This window comes from Rattus norvegicus, chromosome 1 (genome assembly GCF_021556685.1).
Source record: "Rattus norvegicus strain SHRSP/BbbUtx chromosome 1, alternate assembly SHRSP_T2T, whole genome shotgun sequence".
In the NCBI taxonomy this organism is placed as follows: Eukaryota; Metazoa; Chordata; class Mammalia; order Rodentia; family Muridae; genus Rattus; species Rattus norvegicus.
Window position 1 is genome coordinate 227,685,499 of NC_141534.1, and position 21,830 is coordinate 227,707,328.

The 21,830-nt window shown below is 42.2% G+C and overlaps 1 protein-coding gene across 4 annotated transcripts in view; it reads right to left on the reverse strand.

The window, feature by feature from the left end:
- Nucleotides 1-21,830, reverse strand: part of Pcsk5 (proprotein convertase subtilisin/kexin type 5) — a 431,011-nt gene that overhangs the window by 141,699 nt on the left and 267,482 nt on the right. For 3 of the 4 annotated variants that reach the window (XM_087575048.1, XM_087575031.1, XM_087575011.1), the window contains 4 exons: nucleotides 19,452-19,536; nucleotides 15,309-15,406; nucleotides 14,653-14,782; nucleotides 13,805-13,920 (listed from right to left, as the gene is read on the reverse strand). In XM_087575048.1, the coding sequence (XP_087431174.1) occupies nucleotides 13,805-13,920; nucleotides 14,653-14,782; nucleotides 15,309-15,406; nucleotides 19,452-19,536 (429 nt within the window). Of the gene's footprint in view, nucleotides 1-8,132; nucleotides 10,735-13,804; nucleotides 13,921-14,652; nucleotides 14,783-15,308; nucleotides 15,407-19,451; nucleotides 19,537-21,830 lie in introns of those variants that run through there. The other variant, NM_053823.1, reaches the window with a different exon arrangement.

The window sequence follows — 21,830 nt, forward strand, 5'->3', positions numbered from 1 at the left end:
TAGTAAGCAAGAAAGCTAGCATTTGAAGCCAGCCAGACAGCCTCCTTCCATAGTCTCTGTGACGGTCATCATGACATTGACCCTTTTCTTAGAAATGATGGGTGGTATTCAAAATACACTAGGTTCAACCAAGTCTCTTCCCCCTACTGGGAGCAGCAGAGGGCACCTGCCTGGTAAGCTGGACTCAGGGGATGGAGCAGGAGAAAGGAAAGATACAGTTAAGGCAGCTGTGTGGTCAGAGGGGACTCCATAAGAAGCCCTAGCTGATGGCTCAGTAAGAAACCCTGGTTGATGACAGGGCCTCTAGAGAACAAATGTCCATCCCAGCCTGACAGGACAATAAGCCGCTGCTCTGTCAGGTAATGAATGTGGAAGACACATGCTCAGCCCGGATCCCTAACAGGTTATCAGGAAACACACAATAATTTCAATTTGGACCTGCAGAAAAGGGTGCTGCTCCTACTGCCCACCTGCCACACACACACAGCCAGTTATGCAGTGTGTTCAAGAGAACAGGCCTGGAAAATGGCTGCAAGGATCTCATCTCATTGAGGAAAGGATACAAAGGCACAGTTCAGTAGTGAGCTGGCCGGCTTGTTGTTGGTCAGCTTCAGAGGGCCACAAAGAGCATGGTGGGAGCTGAGGCGTTTGGCTTTAAGCCATCAGTCAACATATGGCCAGTGCACCCTCCACCATGCATCCCTGGTGGATGAGGCTCAGAAACTGTAGAATGCAGGGGCAGTGTACCCTCGGGCCACACACCCAGGTAGATGAGACCCAGAGGCTATTGATTGCAGTGCTGAAGCTGTTCACCCTCAACCATTTCTTCGATCCGAAGAGCCACTAACTTTAGCTGTGTTTGACTACGACTGGTTCACAGCTGCCTGGTTCCTCAGAGCTCATCTTAAAGAACTGGATGATGAAGATAGGGGAGGTGTAGCAAGGCTGTAATGCCAATGCTTGGGAGGTGGAAGCAAGAGGATAAAGGAGTTCTTGGTCAGCTGGGGCTGCTTGAAACACTATCTCAGAATCTCAGAATAAAGTATGAGACATGGCTCAGCTGTTAAGGGAGCTTACTGCTCTTGAAGAGAATTGGTTCCTAGCACTCATGCTGGGTGGCTCACGAGAGCCTGTAACTCTAGTGGATCCAATGCCCTCTTCTGGCTTTAGCAGATACCACAACCACACAGCTACACACCTATGCAGTCAGCTAGCCAGCAATGCAAACAGGACACACACACACACACATACACACACACACACACACACACACACACACATACACACACACTAAAGCTCACGAATATACATAAAAATAAAATAATAGAAAGCAGTGGGTGCTGTGGCCGCTATTGTGGCTTTAGATAATTCACATCCATGTATCTCTGAAATGCTGTGCCACTTTGATGGCTCTCACAATGTTAAGTCATTTACAAATTCAGTCCCCCCATGTAATACAGGCCTTACTCTTGATAGTTTAATCTTTCATTGTTTTGTAACCACTATGATTCACAAGGCAACAGAAACCTATTTGAAAACAACCTAGCATTTGTTACCCCAGGCTTGCTAGCAGGACTCACAGGATTACAGTTATGGGATAACGTGTCATTTTGCCATCCTTCCCTTAGCGCCTGGGATACGGTGCTGAGGAAGAGCTGCAGGTCACCTCTCTAACGTGAGTCCGCCTGACCACTGAGCTCCGCTGAGTCCCCTAGCCTTTCATTAGCTGGCTCAAAGCAGTCATTAGCCCTCTGGGGACTGAAGCAGGTATGCTCTCCTCAGCACTCTCTCTGAATGATTGCTTCCCAAGTACATTGGCGAGGAGCCAAGAGGTGACTTGTATGGGGTCCTTGGGCAAGTCAATTAGCCTCTCAAGAGGGCTGACAGCTCTGGTGAAGAGGAGAGCAAAGAGGGCAATGGCCCATGAATCCTTACTTCAGCTGCACACCCTGCCTGCTTCGCCTGCCACCTCCCTGAGCAGTCCAAGTGGCCCTGGGCCTTTGCATAGACTCTCGTGAGTACCGTTCTTAAGGATCCTAAGGTTTTTTTTTTGACTTATAAAAATCTTGATTATCCTTTGAGATTCAAATCAAATGCCATTCTTCTCTGTCTCCTCCCTGTTTGTTTATTATACGGACTGTAATTAGACAAAGTATGCTAGACATATAAAATACATTTGCAGACAGGATGGACAGAAGGGCACTGGATCTCATGGAGTTGACTGACAGGAAACAGGCAAATGAATCATGAAGGCCACATGATTATGGCTGTGGAAAGAGGAAGGTGGGCGGATGAGCTCACACCAGAGAGGTGACCTGCAGCTCCTCCTCAGTATTATATCACAGGTTGTGGTGAGTATGACAAAGTAACCCATTATCCCATAACAGAAATGAGGTGTTTCTTTTTAAAACGAAGATTTGATATCCCGAAGCATAAACACTCTGGTTTGGTTTGAAGACCACAAAGAAAGTTAGTATGGCCAGAGTATGAGGCCAACAGAGAGGGCATCATGAGGTGAGGGCAGAAAGAGCTCAGAGACGTTTGGTTTTATTCTGAACAAGTGAGAGACAAAACCTGGCAGTCTGCCGGGTGGATGGGACAGGGATAAAAGAGAAGCTAGAGGTTCAGCATAAAGGCAGAGAAGCCTCTTAAAGACTCAGGGAGTGCACAGAAGTGGGCCTTTGAGAGAGAGATTTTGGAAGTACAATCAGCGGTATTTTGCTGTTAAGTTGGATTTGGGGCAGAAAAGAGGAGTCCTGAGCAACAGGATGGATTTATAATCGCCCTTTCCTGAGAATGGAGAACTGTAGGGGAGGAAGCGGTGGGGGCAGGGTCGAGGTGTCTAATGTCTGTCTTGGATTTGTTAATTGTGATGCCTACCAGGTATCTGAAGACAATTGCCCAGTAGTTCATTGAATCAGTACAAGCTTGGGAAAGAGATTAGGAAAAAGAAAGGACATTCTACTTAGGTTTCTAGTGTGTGATGTTAAGTGGTGGGGGATGTTTAAGGGTGGAGATTATTGGGAAGCCACTGAGACAAGGCCCCTAATTAAATTAAGAGAGTTGTGATGGTATCCCAGCTAGTTCTCATGACTGCATTGTTGGAAAAAGAAAAACAAACAAACAAACAAACAAACAAAAAAGTAAAAGAAAACAAAAGAAACAAAAAGAGGCAAGGTTCCTCTGTCTTTAGTTCTTAATGACTTCCTGTCTCTACCACGTGATCATTTCTACCCTATAGGAACTCAAGCCATACCTTTTACCAAGATGCTGTGTAGCACAAGAATGGAGATGGGTTTGTATATATGTGACTCATAAACCGGTGTCATGTTGGCTGGACTTCTTAGCTCCCCAAATTGTGTTAAATAAACCTGTTGTCTTTATAAAGTATGCAACCCCAGGTGTTTTGTCATTAAAATGGAAAGTTGATCTGTGGAGCTGGAGTTTAAAGCAATAAGACTAAATGCTCCTTAGAGAAAACGTGGAAAGCAAAGACAGGATTTACAGGTTGCTTTCTCTGGAAAGTATTCTTTCTGGCTTCCACTGCACTGTCCTCCCTGAGACATGGCCTTTGGAGTGAATGCTGAATTTCTCCTTCTCTTTCAAAGCAATATTTATATCCCCATGGAGCCTACCTGCTCTAACTTCTGGAGGTGTTACATTATATCAATCATTAAAATTCACCTTCATCCTACATTAAACTTAATTATATGCAATTCCTTAAGAGTGGAGTTACAATTGACTAGTTTGACATGTTGCAATTTACAGATATTTAATTAAGATACCATTTGATTTTAACCTTTGCAGCTTTATTTGTGCACATTAGAGCCAACTATATTTGTAATGTTTCACATTATTTTGGGATGCCCTTGGCAGCCTTGTACAAGGACAAGGGACATCAATACTTCTTCGGCAAAGTGAGCTTGTTCCTTTGAATTTTCAACATATTTTATGCCTCTTTAAATACTGTCATATTATAGCCAAGTTTTTTGTATATATTGCCCCATTAGAAGGTCAGTCTAGAGAAGGTAAGAACCTCAGAGGCTGGTGTGTGGCAAAGAAAGTTTGTATTTATTTGGGCCTATAAGCAATAAACCAAAACCCCAAAACCCCAAAACCAAAAAAGCCAGTGTACTTTCTATTCTTTCTTGGGAAAGGATTCCTGCTCACCTTGAAATGTTTGTGATATGAAGTTAATGTGCTCTAGCACTGTTAAAAATCAAAGCAGTATGGGCAACGAGTGGAAGTGGTGACTCGAGTCCCGGCCACACCTTCTCCTAGCAGTAATTCTTGTGTCAGAAAATTCATGACTGTGCTGACTTCTGTATGTGCCCAATTAAATAAAGCCATGTTAATCTTAAAACATTGCATACTTAAAGTATATAGGGGGTGGGTCGGAGGCTAAGGTCCTGTTCCCCAATTGTTTCTTGATCTATCAGTAAAGAAACCAGGAGTCAAGTGCTGGGTAGAAGGAAAAAGGCAGGACTCCCAGGTCCTGGGAGGGGAGGTGAGGAGATGCAGAGAAGGAAGGGAGTTTTTTTAAAACCATGATTTGGAGGGACAAAAGGTGACCATCCATGTGAGATTCTTGGGCAGAACAGACACAGGCCGCTTTTCCAGGTGGTAGGTTAGGGTGTTGAGCTGGGACTAAAGGTAACTCTGCAATTGAAGTTGAGCGCAGATTTAGGGTGATGAGCTAAGGTATTGGGAAAGGCACACTAACCACAGGAAATGAGTAGTGCCCAGCAATTGAGCCAAGAAGGCAGGTTGAAATTGAGCAATGTGTGTGTCTGTGTTTTGTGTCTGCAGACCTGAGGGGGCAGGTTGCACAGCCTCTTCCCAGACCTTAAAGTGGGGTAGCAAAAGCTACATGCTACAAAAGTATATAAAAATATCGACAAAAGGTCAAGGAGCTTACAATATGGATCTCAGAAAGTATGCCTGGAATTTTCTAGAAATATCTCTTGTTGCTCAGAAAACAAAGCAACAATTGTATCCAAACAATGGCCAACTGGAAGAGATCCTGTTAAGCAAATCCCTCAGTAATAACCTAACCAAGGCCAGGCATGGGGTTCATGCCTACTAACCCAGCACATGGGAAGCTAAGGCTGGAAGAATGCTGAGTTTAAGGCCAGTTTAAACTATAGTGCGAAAGTCTGTCCCTGAAATGAAACCAACAAACCCAAGGGAAACCCAGCCAAATCATCTCCTGAAGAGTCTCCTGGCGGTAGAGGACAGGATCCTGTGCCACCACTCATGCTCTGGCCTGCTGCGTAACTGCCTCTTTGCTGCCAAAGAACTGAATCTGGCTGGATCGTCACCTCTAGTGATGACGAGAAGACACGGTTATGTGGATTAGAGTCTGCTGCTTGGTGCCAAAGAGTTCCAATGAGCCACAGTGAAATTCAGTTCATCTTGGCTGTGCCCAGCTGAATATGTCAAAGGTTCTAAAGTGCTCTGTGGAGAACTTTGGATTTTATGGTCTGGCAACAAGAGCATCTGGAAATGGATGTTAACCAGAGAAGAGAAGCAGGCTTATACTTTCTGTGTCATGTACATATTCTGAGTTTAGGGCTCAGAGCCCAGCTTAGGGTAGGCAAGGTCAAGCTGCAGCTGGCCTTGGTTTCCCCCTGCCATTTTGTATTAAAGAATGCAAGGAGCTAGGATCCAACTTGCCAGAGTAGTTTAAGATTGTCTCTTGTGGTGGATTGAATGTGCTTGGCCCAGGGTATGGCCTTGTTGAAGTATGTGTGGCCTTATTGGAGGAAGTATGTCATTGTGTGTGTGGGCTTTAAGGCCTTCCTCCTAGCTGCTTTGAAGCCAGTCTTCTTCCAGCTGCCTTCAGACGAAGAGGTAGAGCTCCCAGCTCCTCCTGCACCATGCCTGCCTGGATGCTGCCATTCTTCTCACCTTGATGATAATGGACCGAATCTCTGAACCTGTAAACCAATTCCAACTAATTGTTGTCTTTATAAGAGTTGGCTTGGTCATGGTGTCTGTTCACAGTGGTAAAATCTAACTAAGATGCCTCTTGGTTAACACGTTGCTTTGTGCTGGTATTCTGTCTGATGCTGGATGATGATGAAAACACTGTGAAGAACATGTATCTCTCCACGCCAGCATCTCAGGAGTCTTTCTACTGGGGTATACGGATGGAAAGAGTGTGGAGAGTAGGGGTTGTGTATTTCCACACTCAAATATGCTGACAATGTTGATCACTCAATAAACTAGTCACAAAGCCAATTGACTCCCTTCCCTACCAAGTTCATGGCTTGCAACTTCCTGATAAGCCTGAGATGGCCTCTAGTAAGCCAGGGCTTCTACTGGGATAGAACTTGAGAACTTTGCAATTGGGTGGGACTGGGCAGAGACTAGCACCAAATGCAAAAGTGTAGTCATTTCTTGACTAGGCCATTGTAAGTTAAACTACTGCCCTTTGTAGCAATGAACTTAAATGAGCTTAAAACCATGAAAGTACCTTCCTGATCTGAACCTCTCATGTAGACAGACTCCCTGGTAGGCAGTTAGGGAGAGGGACCATGACTAGGTAACAAAGATAGCTAACTTCCATGGTGGCTAGTCTCTTCACCATCCTCTGAATCTGATACAAGTGTCTGGCAGCTGAAACAAAGGCCTTATGGACTTTTCCCCCTGCAGGTAGGGCTTCTGCTGGTGGACTGGCTCAACACGTTCAAGGTTGGATCAAGGCATGTTGGTCAATCAGCCATTTTGCCTTTTTTTCAAATTGAACAATCCTGAATGAGAGAAGACCCTTCAAGGTCTTTGACATCTCCAGCCCTCAAGGAAAAGCTGATGGTCTTTGGCTTCTCAAATCATCTCTCTGTTTTGCAGACGGTTGTTTTCCTCTGTGCCAGATACATGTGTTTCCTCACACCTAATAAAAGCTATTCCTAAATTCCTGATTCTGTCTGCTCCTGTTTGCTGTGTTTGAGATGTCTCAAGCTGCTACCTGTCCTGCTTGACAATTTTTCCTGCCTTTTGCCTCTTTAACTGGTAGAGAAAACAAATCCTATCAGGACCTCTGAACCTGACCAAGACTCCTAGACAGAAATAGCCATAGACCAATTGTACTCCTATTTGCTCCAGGAACTCTCCCTTGACCAGTTTGGCCTAAATGTAAAAGTGACCCACCTACAAGACTCGTAACTCCCAGCCTTCTGTCCTTTCTCAACTTCATTATTGTAATTATCAATGTGCTGCCTCAGTTGGTTTGGAGTACATATGTTCCAGCTCCCTGATGGTAAACAGGATAACACATGTATCCCTGCTCTGGCGTCCTTCTCAGACTCAGTAGAGGTTATGTGTACATTAGGATATATGTGTTATATTTCCATGGTGTGTGCTGTACCATGGTCACTAAAATGAAGTCCCTTTGTCTTCATATTGGGACTGTATGATAGCAGAAGCTTTCTCTTGTGTCTTCTGTATGCTCTGATGGTTTAATCAGGCTGGAACTCACCTGGCTGCTTTGGCTGATTTCTCACTCATTTCTCTGCCCAATGGCAAGTAGTGAACTACCAGGGGAAATGACTGCATTTCAAGCAGGGGCCACAAGAATATAGATCCACAGCTCAGTTTAGCTCATTTCCCAGTTCCATTCAGTGCTATGTCTCAGAGATTCCTGCTGGACAAAGTCATCCTTTAGGTGTTCACAGCTAGCCACCGGCAAATTCATACAAGCTGTCAACAAACTGAACCTTTCTTTTTCACAGTTTTTATATCTGCTACATCCTTGCCTACTCCCCCATTCATATTCTCCACCCCTCCCCCATTTCTCTGCAGAAATGACTCAGTTACTTGCTACAACAGCAACCAGGTAGCTACTACAGCTGGACAGGAACTATGCCAAGATTTAATAGGTATTTTTGTTATGTTCTTCCTAAAAATGAGATTTAACATACATCACTGTCCAAATGTTACCTGTTCTGTGTGTCGTTTCCTCCTCCTTCCTGTTTCTACCCATCTTCCTTTTTTCCTATCTGTACTTACACTTAGATGTTTTATTCACGTCCACTGACCCTTCACATTCTGCTTCTCTATGGAAGCAGAGAAGTTTCTCGTCCACTGAGCCTTTCAGAGATGTTTACCCATGGGTACGAAGAGATCAAATAAACAGGAACTTAGGTTAATTTAATAGAAAAAATAAAATATGGAATAACATTGATTTGGGCCAGTATCAATTACAACTGTTCTATATTTTACAAAAAAAACAACTGAACATTTTACACATGTACAGTATTTTTCAGCAAAGTGGATTTGGATTTAACAACAGGTCACTATTAATTAGTGAATTAAAGATCGAAAGATAAAAGAAAACAGAAAATAGGACGTTTGTCTCCAGAGGATAAGAGCATTTGTCACGTCTCCAAACTTTGTGCTATCCATCACATATACTCATTATGAATATATATATTTATACATAATATATAACATTAACGTAAACTTTGAAAGCATTATGTTCTAGTTAATAATGTAGATAAATGAGGCAGTAACACACGAGTTGTTAAACCGGTATTTCCGTGATGTGCACCTGCATCTTCAGTGGGATGTGGAATGCACAGCGGTGGACCCCAGTGATTTTGCTATCATACTGGTGGTTAATTTTCTAAGGACAAAGATATCAGCTTTATCTTTTGTATTACTGTGACCCTGTGCCTCTAATTGTATAGACTTGCCTAATCAACTCCATTTGTTTGCAGGCAAGTCTAGTCTTTGCCATCTGTCTGGCTTATGTTTACGTCTGTTCATTTAAAGCTTGTGTGTTTAAACATAAGAAGAATACACTGTGGTCAGGAATCCCTCTGCTCCTCAAGTCAGAAGAGCCAACAGTGTTCTAAAGAGGAAAAAGTTGCCCAGCATAAGCTGCCAATTCCTTAGTTCCTGTGAATCACCTGACTCGGTAACATTGGAAAGGGTTCGATAGACCAATTTCTCATTATGTACCTGCAGCTAGAAGTGAACTTTGTTGCCTAGGGATATTTCCAGGGTAGGCTGTTTACTGCTTGTTTGTGTGAGCAGGGACTTTAGCCTCCACATCCCAGCTCCTTCCCAAGAGCACCATTGTCTTCTCAGCAGCGAAGCCACAGCATCTTGGAAGTGCGGCTTTCCAAAGCTTAGAGCCTGGAGATACCTGGCCATGTCCCCAGTCCATGAGGTCACCACAGAGATTTGATAGGATAAATGAAGGTGTGTGATATCAGTTATTCTCAGAGGAACTACCAAAAGATTTATCAGGTTCATCATTTTCAACCACAGATGCAAAGTAGTTTCTCTATCAATTAGTATTCTAGGTTCTACGAAATGTTTATGGAGTCACAGAAAACCAGCAAGCACATTTTGAATCAAAGAAACTGACCCCAGCTCCATGACATTCGGTGGACAGGTGCATAATAAGAACATGATCCCTAGTTATAGAAGGACAGAGGAATGAGAAAATACAGAACCAGGAGGGTACAATCATGCCACCCACATTCAATTTCCAGTTTTATTTCCTTAGAATGACAGGAGACAACGCATGTAATAAGCACCATTGAAAATTGCTGCTCCACTAGTGTAAGCGTGAGCTTAAATATTATTTAAATAAATTTCATCTCTTAAAAAATACAGGACTTCTTAGAAACCTTTGACCCCAGGAAGAAATTTCCTGCATCATAATCCAAATGCTTCTCACTGTGACAAATGTAATTTCTGATGGTAGTTAAAAATAACAGTAGGGGGGAATGGCTAGATAGCACCGAGAGGTTGTACAGAGCCTACAGAAGGCTCTCTGGGCTTCGGGGGACCTGGACCAGCCTCAGCCCTTCTGGATATCACATGCTTCTACCATCCATTTGACTCTGTAGAACAATCCATTTTACCAGCTGTGTAAAAAATAACCCAATTGACAGTGTTTGAAACGCCAGTGGCAGAAAGTCTGTCTGATGAAGCCAGTGGAGGAGACTTATCAGGTAAGAAAAGTGCAAAAAAAAAAAATAAAAAACCAAAACCCACCCAAACAGAACAGAATGCAAGGTACAAAGCAAATCATGTGTGGAAAGGTGTCGCCATGGAATCGTGAAACACCAAGACATGACACACTGTGCAGGATCCTAAGGTCCAGTTTCCTGTCCTTTTCCCTGGCTGCAGACGAAAGCCAGAAAAACGACTGAGGCAAAAGCTCTCTGTTCATTCTGATCTATGTGTGCTTTTGTGATGTTTTTGGGGAAAAATTATTTTTTAGGAATTTTTAAAGGAGAAACAGTGAGTGACTGCAAAGGAATAAAATGGACCTTCAAACCAGGGCAGGAAATCAAATCATTACTTTAACGTCAAATTTTGGCATCAAATACTTTGGTTATACAATACTGTCTCTGTGATTCTGGTTGTTTAACACTAAACAGCCAGTTATAAAAGGTAGGCTTGTTGTAGGCTTTTTCTTTTTCTTCTATTTAAGTTCTGACAAAACAGTTCACCATCTCCCTGCACAAACTTGAGATAGAGAGAGAGAAAAAAAAAAGATAGCAAGAAAGAGAGAGGTGGTTTGCAGTTTTTGGCTTTTTTTCTTTAATAATATGGAATAATCTATAAGTCTACAGGAACAGGGATGTAAGGTGGCTGCTCAGCCTTGGAATGTACATGTTTTGCAGCACAGTTGTTGTAGAACTTTCCGCTGACATAGATTGTTCTTTTTCACAAGCATACAGAAGCCTCCTTCTGCCCAGGACTCTTCCGTTGCTTTTCCGGAAGTCAGCAAGAGAGAGGGGGAGTAGAGTGGAGGGCAGCGTGACACACCGAGGTAAGTTTTGATTGGCCAGAGAGGTAGATTTGGGGGATTGGAAGAGGTCATTCAGGAGCAGGCACAGGGGGGAATTTGGTCCACCCAAAGTGATTTCAGTCAGCAGCAGTGTTTTCAAGGAGAAATATTGCAGTCCAGTAGTAAATGTGATTGGTATCCATTTGTGAAAGGAAAAAGAGAGTGGAAAAAAGAATAAATTAGAAATCAATAACATCACAAGCAAGGAACTTTTCTTCTTGGAATTATCAAGAGCAGAAAAATATTCAGTCATTTGTACCATATTTCATAGAATCCAAGATACAATGAATCCAAGACAGTTCAAGATTGACTATTACTTCAGTATCACAATGTAATAATGCTTACACTGTGATACCATAGTCTCCTAGCCATTGGAATTTTAATTTTATTCTTATTAACAGTATGTGATATAATGCTCCGTGTATAGTTCTTCGATGTTCATTTGAACTGCGGTTAAATGACACAGGAGAACCAGCAGCCACAGGCTTCATTCAACTCAAGGTACATTTCTGTGGCTAAGTCTAAGATGTAGGCATGACACTTACAGCCCATCAACCTGATGGTCAAAAGCAATAGTGAGTTGTCATGAATTAACACACATATCTGATTCCAGAAATATTAAACTGCAAAACAATTGTCTTAGAGTCAAAGAAATAGGGAGTTGAAAAAGGAACAACCTGAAGTCCTTTAGAGCACTGGCCATGTGACCAAGGGCTCAAAGGACCTCATTCTCCACAGGTTTGAGAGTAGCCTCATTGCAAACACCAGCTCTTCATTTTCCACCCCACCCCACAACTTCCCTTTGACCAAATTGCCAGTACAACCTAACCCATGATCAGCATGGCTTAGCAAGCTGGTTTGGGGCTTCATTAATGTTAGGTGCCCAATCTCAAATGCTGGAGGGGAAAACTTCAAGGGAGATGTCCTGTAACACTTGGATTTTCCTTGGAAACTTGTGTATAGATTTTTAAAAAAACAAGTTCTGGTTTTTTTCCAATATAAAAGGCGTGTGCTGGTAACTGATAGTCATGGCCCAACTTCTGGCTTCTCACCCCAGACCGGTGTACCAAGAATTAGCCCTGCCTGGCTCTAAAAGCACAGAGTGGGCCCAGCCAACTCTGCCATACTACCTGTTCTGAAACATAATGAAGATGAAGCCACCATGATGCTTCAAGGAAATAAGACTACAAATGAGTGTGTATTAGTGTTCTCATTGGCTCCCTTCCTGCTATGTCCTTTTGAGGTCCCTAATAATGAGCTGTGGAATAACCCCACAGCATTGGTAATATCTTCATCAGTGTATGTGGAGTGGAGATCTAAATACAGCATACAGATTCCTAACTTCACATTCTAGCCTTAAGACCAAGACTATTCCAAATGCAGTCTCCAAAGTTATGTTGAATGATAGTTCAAATACAATTGATTTCTCTACTGAGATATACTTTGTGTGCAAAGTTTAGTTACAAAGTTAGGGTTTCCTCAGTACTGATTATGCGGAGAATCAAAACCTAATGTGGGCCTTTGAATAACTGAAACGTGCTGAATTTACAGGTGGAAGCAGTGACTGTGGAGAAGTGAGAGAACCTGGCCTTTGCCAAGCTGGTAGAGGAAGTTCCTTAACCTGAACTGCAAATTAGGACCACTTAAAAGTTTCTTAAAATATCTATGTCATACTATACCCTTCACAATTCAGTCACAATCTTTGGGGACAGTGTAGGTCCTAGAATTTGAATAAAAACTGTTAATAGCAAGAAAAGCAGACTGGCCCCACATTGGGAAGTCCCAGGTTCTAGGTTTTCTCCATCACTTTTTAACACCACATCGTGGCTTTTCATGCTGGAATATTGGAAAATTAATTCCTAGTCTTACACGCTCTGATACTATTGGATTAGGATTCAAATATTAAAATGATAAAAAATCCAAATAACCAAACAGTGGCAAGCACTAGAGAATATTAAGTGATTAAATATATGCCATAATTAAAAGGAAGCTGATCAAGAAGTTTCAAAACATAGGACTTAGGAAGATATTTATGCAAAATGCTAAGTGTTCAAGGGAGGGTATGAAGTTCTATGTGTGAGGCACCAAAAAATCTGGACAAAATCTGTATGACAAAAAAAAAATAGAAAGAAACAAAAAAACCCCAACAACCAGAAAAGGCTACATACTATATGTTCATAAATATTAGATGTTTTGCAAAGAAAGACTCCATGGAGACAGAAAAAGAAAAAAAAAAGAAATTTAGAGAGTCCAGGAACTGGGAGAGGCAGGATGATAAATGGCAGAACTTGGGGGATTTTTAGGGCACTGAAACCATCTCATGTGGTATGATGAGATAATTGTACACACATGTCATGTATGGATACTCAAAACACAGCAAATTTATAGTGCCAAAACATATGCTAAGCTAAGCTATGGACTTGGATGATGATGGTGTGTCATTGTGGGTTCATGAGTGTAGCAGATATAATACCGTAGTGTGTGCTGTTGATAGCGGGGAAGGCTATGCACTTGTGTGCTCTTGGAATAGAGGCTCAGTTTATCTGTGAAGGGATAGCTGTTCTGAAAAAATAAAGTTTATTAACTAAAACAAGTAACTGGAACTATCTTGGGATTGCTGGTGATTTATTTCTTCCCATCATTAGAGAGAGAGAGAGAGAGAGAGAGAGAGAGAGAGAGAGAGAGAGAGAGAGAGAGAGAGAGAGAACAAACAAAATGGCGTTTGGTGGTACCCAGGTGCCTGACGTAAGGGGACCATGAGTTTGAGTCCAGCCTAAGTTACACAGTAAGCTTCCGTCTTTATACAATGATAACAGGATAATACAAAGCAACATGACTCACTAAGGATGTAAGTCAACATCAGCAAGTATCCAGAAGATACTGAGCACATCATGCTATTAGATACATGCCTGTTAGTGTCTTTATTACAACGGGAATATGTTAGTCTGTAAAGTGCAAGGATCACATAGCAAATCCTGTAGCTGTACTCACCATCCTTGCAGATGGCTCCCATCTGACACATTCCCAAGTCTAATAGATAGCCACTGGGGCAGCTGGAGCAGTTCTTGAATCCTGGGCCATTGCATGTCAAGCAGCTGTTATCACATCTATAGGCAAAACACATAATTACTGAACCTCAGATCCATCTACATGCGTGGGGATATGTACTGTCAACCTCTTAACATCTTCAAATGGGTTCTTCCTTTGAAGAGGACAAAAAAACCCTTTTCTTACAATAGCTGTTAGATTTGACAACATTAGGAAAAAACATGGCAGGCAGACAGACACGGATGCCAAATGGGACAAGGCAAGTCCTGGAAACAGAAATGCTATTTTAAAATCTCTAAGATATGTGTGAAAGGGAAAGGGGAGATGGCTTCTTTGAATAGGTTCAGATCCCTGGCACCCACGTCAAAGGCAGGTGTGGTATTGTGCCTCTATGTTCCCAGCACCGGAAGGAAGACAGGTTGAGGGAGCTTGTGCTTGACCTTTTAACCAAACTGATGACTGATGACCGATCCTAACTCAAAAAAATGAAAGGACAATTGAAGAAGACACTTGATGTTGACCTTTGGTCCTCAGGTGCCTCTTACAAACACACACACACACACACACACACACACACACACACACACACACACACACACGCATACACACACACACCACTTTAAGGTAGTCTTGAGGCATTCAAAATACCAGTCAATATGAACCAACTCTGCAGGTTAGTGTCCAAAGACACAGACACTGACTCATACTTTTTCATGAAAAGTCATCAGTTTTCTCATCATTTAGAAAGACAGTCCTGCGAGGAACTTAGCTCCCAGAGCAGGTGGACTTACCTCTTGCAGGACTTGTATCCACCCTCTAAAGAGTGGTCCAAGTAGTAGCTCACACTACAGCTCTGTACACATCTTCCCTCCTCCATGACATAACCCTCGGTGCAGTTAATACATCCATCGGCTCCGGCCCCTTCAGTGCAAAGCACATGCAAGAAACAGGAGAGAAGAAAAGCCTCAGGACAGGCTGAATTATGGGGTTCTGTAGTGCTCTCCGAAAGCCACACCCATCTGCCGCCATCTTTTTTTTCTTTTCTTTTTTTGGAGCTGGGGACCGAACCCAGGGCCTTGTGCTTGCTAGGCAAACGCTCTACCACTGAGCTAAATCCCCAACCCCCATCTGCTGCCATCTTAAGCCATAATTTTGTCCTCTCTCTTACTTTCCTTCAGTGGGGCTGAGAGGAGACTCCTGTGTTTCTAACTGAGTTATTCAGCAAGATGCCTGTTCTTCCAAGAGAGAGATGCCACTGGGATATTTAAATCCCTCACAAGGTGCTGATGATTACTGGCTTTCTATGAGAATTGGTGCATCGTCATCAGGTGAAATGGGTCCCCACACACTTCCTTAAAACATACTGAAAGCTGCATGAAACATGGCTACAGTCAAGTAAAATGACAACCACAAGTAGGAGTGTAGGGGCAGGAGTGGGAGAAGGTACCAGCACAGGTGGCACAGAAGCGGTGGCAGGGCTGGCAATCGTGACCACTGAAGAACTGTCCATCCTCGCAGGTGACAGAACAGCGGGATCCCTGGAGGCTGGGAGAAACATGGACAAGCTATAGGCAGACTGTTGTCCTCATGACAAAGTGGTAAAAATGTACAGACTTCTTATGTAACAAATATGGTTCCCCTGGACACCAGAGATTTGGTAAGGCTGCACAATGAGGAAAGTGGCCCTAGTCCTCTCTTGGTACTTGTAATAACATCTGCAGCAGTCCTAAGTGCTGCTAAGCCTCTCTCTTGAATGTGTCAAACCGTCCAGCATTCTTCAACCTTACTCTACATCCAACAGTAGATGTAAAAGTTTTGGCAAGAGGCTAGGAAGGCGGCCCAGTGGTAAGAGCACTCACTACTCTTGCAGAGAACCCGTTTTGGGTTCCTGGCACCCACAAGACTCCTCACTCCAGTTCCAGAGGATCTGATGCCCTTTCCCAGCCTCTGTGGGGGATAACAAGCATGTGGTACGTACACAAACACTCAGACAAAACAAACATAAAGATGAAACAAAAGTAAAACTCTGATGAACCAATTCTATGGCTGGCAATATCTTATGATAGCTTTGTACCTTTTGTTGTTCTTGTTTTCTGAGAGAGGGTTTTTCTGTGTAGCCCTGGCTGTACTGGATTTCAATTTGTAGACCAGGATGGCCTTGAACTCACAGATATTTGCCTGCCTCTGTCTCCTGAGTGCTGGGATTAAAAGTGTGTGCCCCAACACATGGCTAAACCTTTGTTTTTATCAGGTGGTTGTGAGCCATTTTATATCGGGGCCGGGAATAGAACTCAGGTCGCCAGGAAGAGAAGTCTATGCTCTTAAGCACTGAGTCGTCTCTCCAGCCCTCTTTGCTGTGTAGCCCAGTTTTTACCAGTTTATTTACTTAAGTAATTATGAGTAATTAAACAAAATGCAACCTTGCTCGACTTTTCTTTGCTGTATCATCTTTTAGTTTTCCCTGGATATATATATATATATATATGTATATATATATATATATATATACATATATATATATATATGTATATCCTTCTTCTGACCTCCATATCCTGTGTGCTGAGGTTACAGGCATACTATGCCAAGTTTACAGCCTGATTCTGAGAGTTAAAAATCCACATTGGATTTGTATTGCTTCATATAAAATATTACTGAATGTCAACTGGAAGAGAGTGGGTGTAAAACTTGTTATCAAACTGACTCTACTGGAGATTGTGTATGTTTGGAACATGGTCAAATGCTTTCTGCTTTCTGATGGTCTGTATTGCTGCAACTTGTATTCCACTTGACTGTATTGTCTATGGGTTATATTAATTTTGAAAATTGAAATTTACTTCACCCTCTGTTCATTCAAGACATTGGGAAAGTACAAAAGTAAAATAGCTGAAGAAAAGAATCATAAATACTCATGTTGGAGTTTTAATTCATGTTCATCCAGGTATTTAGGCAAGGGTATTTGTTCTTAAGCACTATTTTACAATTTACAGGTCTTCTGACATCAAACGGCCAGTCAGCTCAGAAGCAAGCACCTAGGAAGGAGCCTCGATGTGACAAAGGACAGCTTCCCCCAAAGTATGTGTCATTCTCAGGGCGTGCTGGCTTGCGGCCAACATGTTCCCTTCCTCCAGCTCTAGAGAAAGGCAGAGTGCATCAAATGAACCCTTTTGTGGGATGAAATAAGAACCACTAAAAAAAAAGTACCACAGTTTAAGAAAAGATGCCTTGGCTCTCTAAGAAAGGACAGGTCTTCTAAGGTTGGCTTCCACTGGGCAGGAGACAGAGGCTGCAGTGTGTTGGGAGTGATGGAGCGAGGGGCGGGCACGAGCATAGTCACTGAACTCTGAGGCTGTCAGTTGCTTCCAAAACATAGGTGTCCTGAGGCCCACTAGTCCAGCTCAGAACCGCTTCCCTTCCTTCCTGCAGAAACCATCTAGCTAGGGCCTGTGCTAGCCACTTGGCTACTGAGCCTCCGAGAGGAGGCTAGTGCTGTGAAGAAATTGAATCTTAAATATTCATTCAATTTTAATTCATTTATGACTGTATTTGAAAAACTTCAGAAGATTCAGTTGTTGGCAAACTTCTCAGCACATTCGGAATAGAATGGCTTTATAAAATTTTTCTCTCAATTAGATTTAAAAGCTTCTTAATACCAATATTTCTCATAAAAATTATTGCCAAGTCTTAGACATAGGCTAAGACCATATATACCATGCTTCAAAGACAATAAAATAATAAGGAATTTAAAGTAATTCACCAGTAATTTCTTTTATGTTGGCTACATGTTGTAATAATACATTTTGGATATTAAGATATTTTATTAAAATCACATCCTTTTTTGCTTGTTACCACTTTTAATGTGGCTTCTGGCACATTTAAAATTACATGCATGGATCTCATATTTCTGCAGTGTGTTCTGTTTTTAACTAGCTCCATAAAATGTTCTGTAAGAAATAAAGAAATAAGCTCACTCGTCTTTTGTTTCTTATGGACTAGTTATGTACCAGAGGTAAGTAATACATAAATGTTATGTCATAATAAATAAGTGGTATAATGAATAAATGTTATCAGGCTACCATAGTTCATCAAAGTAGAGGTTAGTCCCAGCCTTTTAGAATAAGGATAATGGAAGCATTTAAGTGACTTTGCCATGAACACAATTAATAAATAGGGGGAGATAGAAATCTCACCGCTACACTGTCCCTTTAAGATGAATTAAGTGAAGACAGGCGAGATGGCTCAGCTTTTACACGTACTGGCTGCTCCTCCACAGGAGCCAGGTTTGATTCCCAGCACCCACACAGCAGCTCACAGCAATCTATAACTCATGCTCAGAGGACCTGATGCCCTCTTCTGACCTCCCTGGGCATCAGGTGCACACATGGCAAACATATGTACAAATAGTAAAAACATACATACACATAAAGTAAAAGTTAAAAAGAAGAATCAGGGAGTTAAGCAGACCTGCATTTATCAAGAACAAGTATGGAGAAGCAAGGTTTTAGGTAACCAAATGCACGTAGGAAAACAAAGAGCAAAGACACACGTAATCGTTAAGTGTAAATAACATTCCAGTACCGACGATCATCAAGGACTCCTGCCGGGGAATTGTCTACACTGCTACTTCACTTTTGATGAAAGATGGTATAAATGCGATATCCTACCACTAACTAAATGGACTGTAGATCTCTAACTCCATTGTAAAGGGTGAGCCCATGTGCGGTGGTGGACTCAGCATAGATGCGTTGGAACACTTCCTCAGGAAAGAGGCTCTGCATTTGTGCTGCATATTCCTCTCACAGTATCAGCTTTGGCAATGAGCCAGTCATCAATCTGGGGAAAGCATCTCCCGGTGTTAACTCTATGTGCATACCGCAGAGAGTCTAATGGAAGTGAAGCTGAGGCACTTAAGATAAGCGAATGACTGGGTGTGTGGAGAGAAATAATAAAGATTAGAGAATAACTTCCCACCATTGAGAATTTAATCAGGCAGATTAAATAGCATTTACAGCCACTATCTGCCCAGTCATTCTCGACTGGCATAATGCAGGTCAGAATGTATAAAAGACGCTTCCCAAATGGTCATCTTTACTTATATCTGAATGATATTTCTTTTTAAATTCACTTTAATTTTATGGTCGGTTTACTTATTTTGTGTGCTTGAGTGTTTCACCTACATGCATGTATGTGCGGCACATATGTGTCTGGAATCGGTGGAGGTCAGAAGAGGGCACTGGATCTTCTAAAACTGGAGTTACAGATAGTTGTGAGCCACTGTGTGTTTGCTGGGGATTGATCCTCAGGCCCAGCAAATGCTTTTAAACTGCTGCCCCATCTCTCTACCCACTGAATCGTCTTCTTTATAAGGAATTTATTTGGACTATAATCCTTCCTTAGCCAAGATGGCAACTCACTTTCCCCCACATCTAATTGTAGAGAGAATGCAAATAAGGAGGAAGTGCTTCAGTGAGAGTCAAACCAAGGGCAGGGAGAAGAGAGCTGTCCGCTTACATGCCGACTCATGCTTTTCCTTTCTCTTTGCTCTGCAAATCTCCCTGGATTGTTCGTCTCTTGCTGGAGCTCATGCTCTTACCTTAACCCGCCCTTGCACTCTGTGCAGTTGTGAAATCCAGTGCACGTCTTACAGTTCTCGCTGCATTTCCCACAGATATTTTTCTCTGTTAAGACAAGAAAAGCAACACAGTCATACTGTGTGTCCATAAAACAATGGACATTCCAGTGTCTACTACTGTGCTCTGCAGTGCTCACAGATTCGTCTGGAAAGCTGCATCAGAAAGTTCCGGCGGTAGATTTCATGAACGGTCACAGCAGGAAGCACCACGCACCTGTTTGGCACAGTGCAGACAGACCTCAGACACTCTAAGCTGAAAGATTTATAGTTTTTACTCCTTTCAACTCTCTTTCCAAAGCATGGTTTTCTAACTGATGAAGCAGGAAATCTCATTCATGATGCAAGGATCATATTGGTAAGGGATGGATGTAAAAATGATTACGTTCCAACAGCAGCCTATTTGGTAGAAGTATATTAGTTTGAATGGATACACTTTAAGTTTTCCTGTTCAATAACAAATCCATGTCCACACTGCAGAAAAGAGCGAAGCATGATGGCTTTGCCATGAAAAGTGGTGATTTGGCATAATAGATAACGAAGGCCTTTTACCTTGGTCGTTGTTTTTGGTGTACATTGAGAGCTTGCTCTGACACGCCAGTGGTGCAGGCAGAACACTGTTCACACTGGGCAAGCAGGACGCAGGGAAGTTGACTGCCAAGCTTTGCAATGGTAAGGTAGGCAAGTCCTTCCTAATTCCTGCTTCATAGAAAAGTCTGTCATATTTTAGACCAGAAGGCTGAAGAGGGATGCTCCAATGTTACAGAGACAATGTGTGGATGACTGTCCAGGCAGCAAAAACCCTCTGTCATTTCAATAGTTTTGGAAAGTGCTTACTTTGCACTTCCTGCATACTCGAGTAATAGTCATTCCTTTTCAGGTTCCTGATGGGGTTAAAGACTAGATAGTCTTCCAACTAAGCTTAACTGTTAGGATTTCAGAAAATGTTATAAGGTCTATACAAGTTATGATAGAAAATGATTTCAATGCAAAACTCTAAACTCACCAAGATAGGATAGAAAGTAAAATACTTTATCTAAGTTGTCATATATATATATATATATATAGTATATACATATATACATACATACATTGGACATTATAAATGCATATTGGACATTATAAATGCACACTGAATCTTACAGTTTTCATAATTGTTAAAAGCATATTCAATTTATATCTGAGGGAGGAAAGAATCTTTTATTGGGCTAAAAATGGAAATTATTGAGATTTGATCTTTTGCTATATATTGTATATATATTGTATATGCTAACTACTAGTCTGCCAATGCCTGGTTGCCCTCAAGGATGAGAATATCGACATATAGACCCGAGGGACACTATGTGAACTTGCCCCCTAAATTATCTCTGATTGGTGAATAAAGATGCCTACAGCTGGGTAGAATTGAGCTAGGCAGGGTTTGGAGTCTGAGGAGAATCATGATGGGGAGAGAGAGGAAGGGAGAGAGTGGAGAAGAGGCTGTGAGGTAAGAATCTTGAAATCATGGTCATGAGGGCTGGCCTGTTGGAGTTTAGCACAGCCCAGTTGAAACACGGCAAGTCATATTGTGGAGTTGTTGTCAGGAAAATAGACGTAATACCATAGAGAGTAGATATCTGCTCAAGGCTTATTATAAATATAAAAGTTGTGTGTCTTTTATGGAAACCGAATTATCAAAGGCAGAGTAGAAGCTCCTGATTGAGATTAAATATTTTCAACAAGTAGGTAGTCAAACACACATACACACACAGAGACACACACACACACGCATACACACAGAGACACACACACACGCACACACACAGAGACACACACACAGAGAGAGAGAGAGAGAGAGAGAGAGAGAGAGAGAGAGAGAGAGAGAGAGAGAGAGAGAGAACCAGATGAAACATTGTTTATGGGCTTTATCTCTCTTTGTTCTTTAAGTGCGGATGTTCATCACGGTTACATGGAGATGGATCCCTATATGGACATTCTGCACTTTCCAGCAAGAAGTGCAAAGCCCTTGATTGTGTTCTAGCAGCTACACTGCCCTCCCCTTGTGACATTAAATACACTAAGTACATTAAGGTTCTGGCCTTGGACCTGAAGTCACAGGCCCTAGATTTGCATTCTGATGTCAGCTCTTCTAGTGGGCAAGGTCAGTGTCTCTACACTCTTGAGTGAAGATTAGCATGAACTCTACCTATTAGCTTATCTTGGCAAGTTAATAGGATTATTTCCGGGAGAAAAGGTCAACTATAAACCACTGTGAATGTGTTCTCAGTAATTATTAGTAGCCACTGTCATTAGACAGCTTGATTACTGTGCTACATGTAAATGGGCTCACTAGAGTGAGAAACT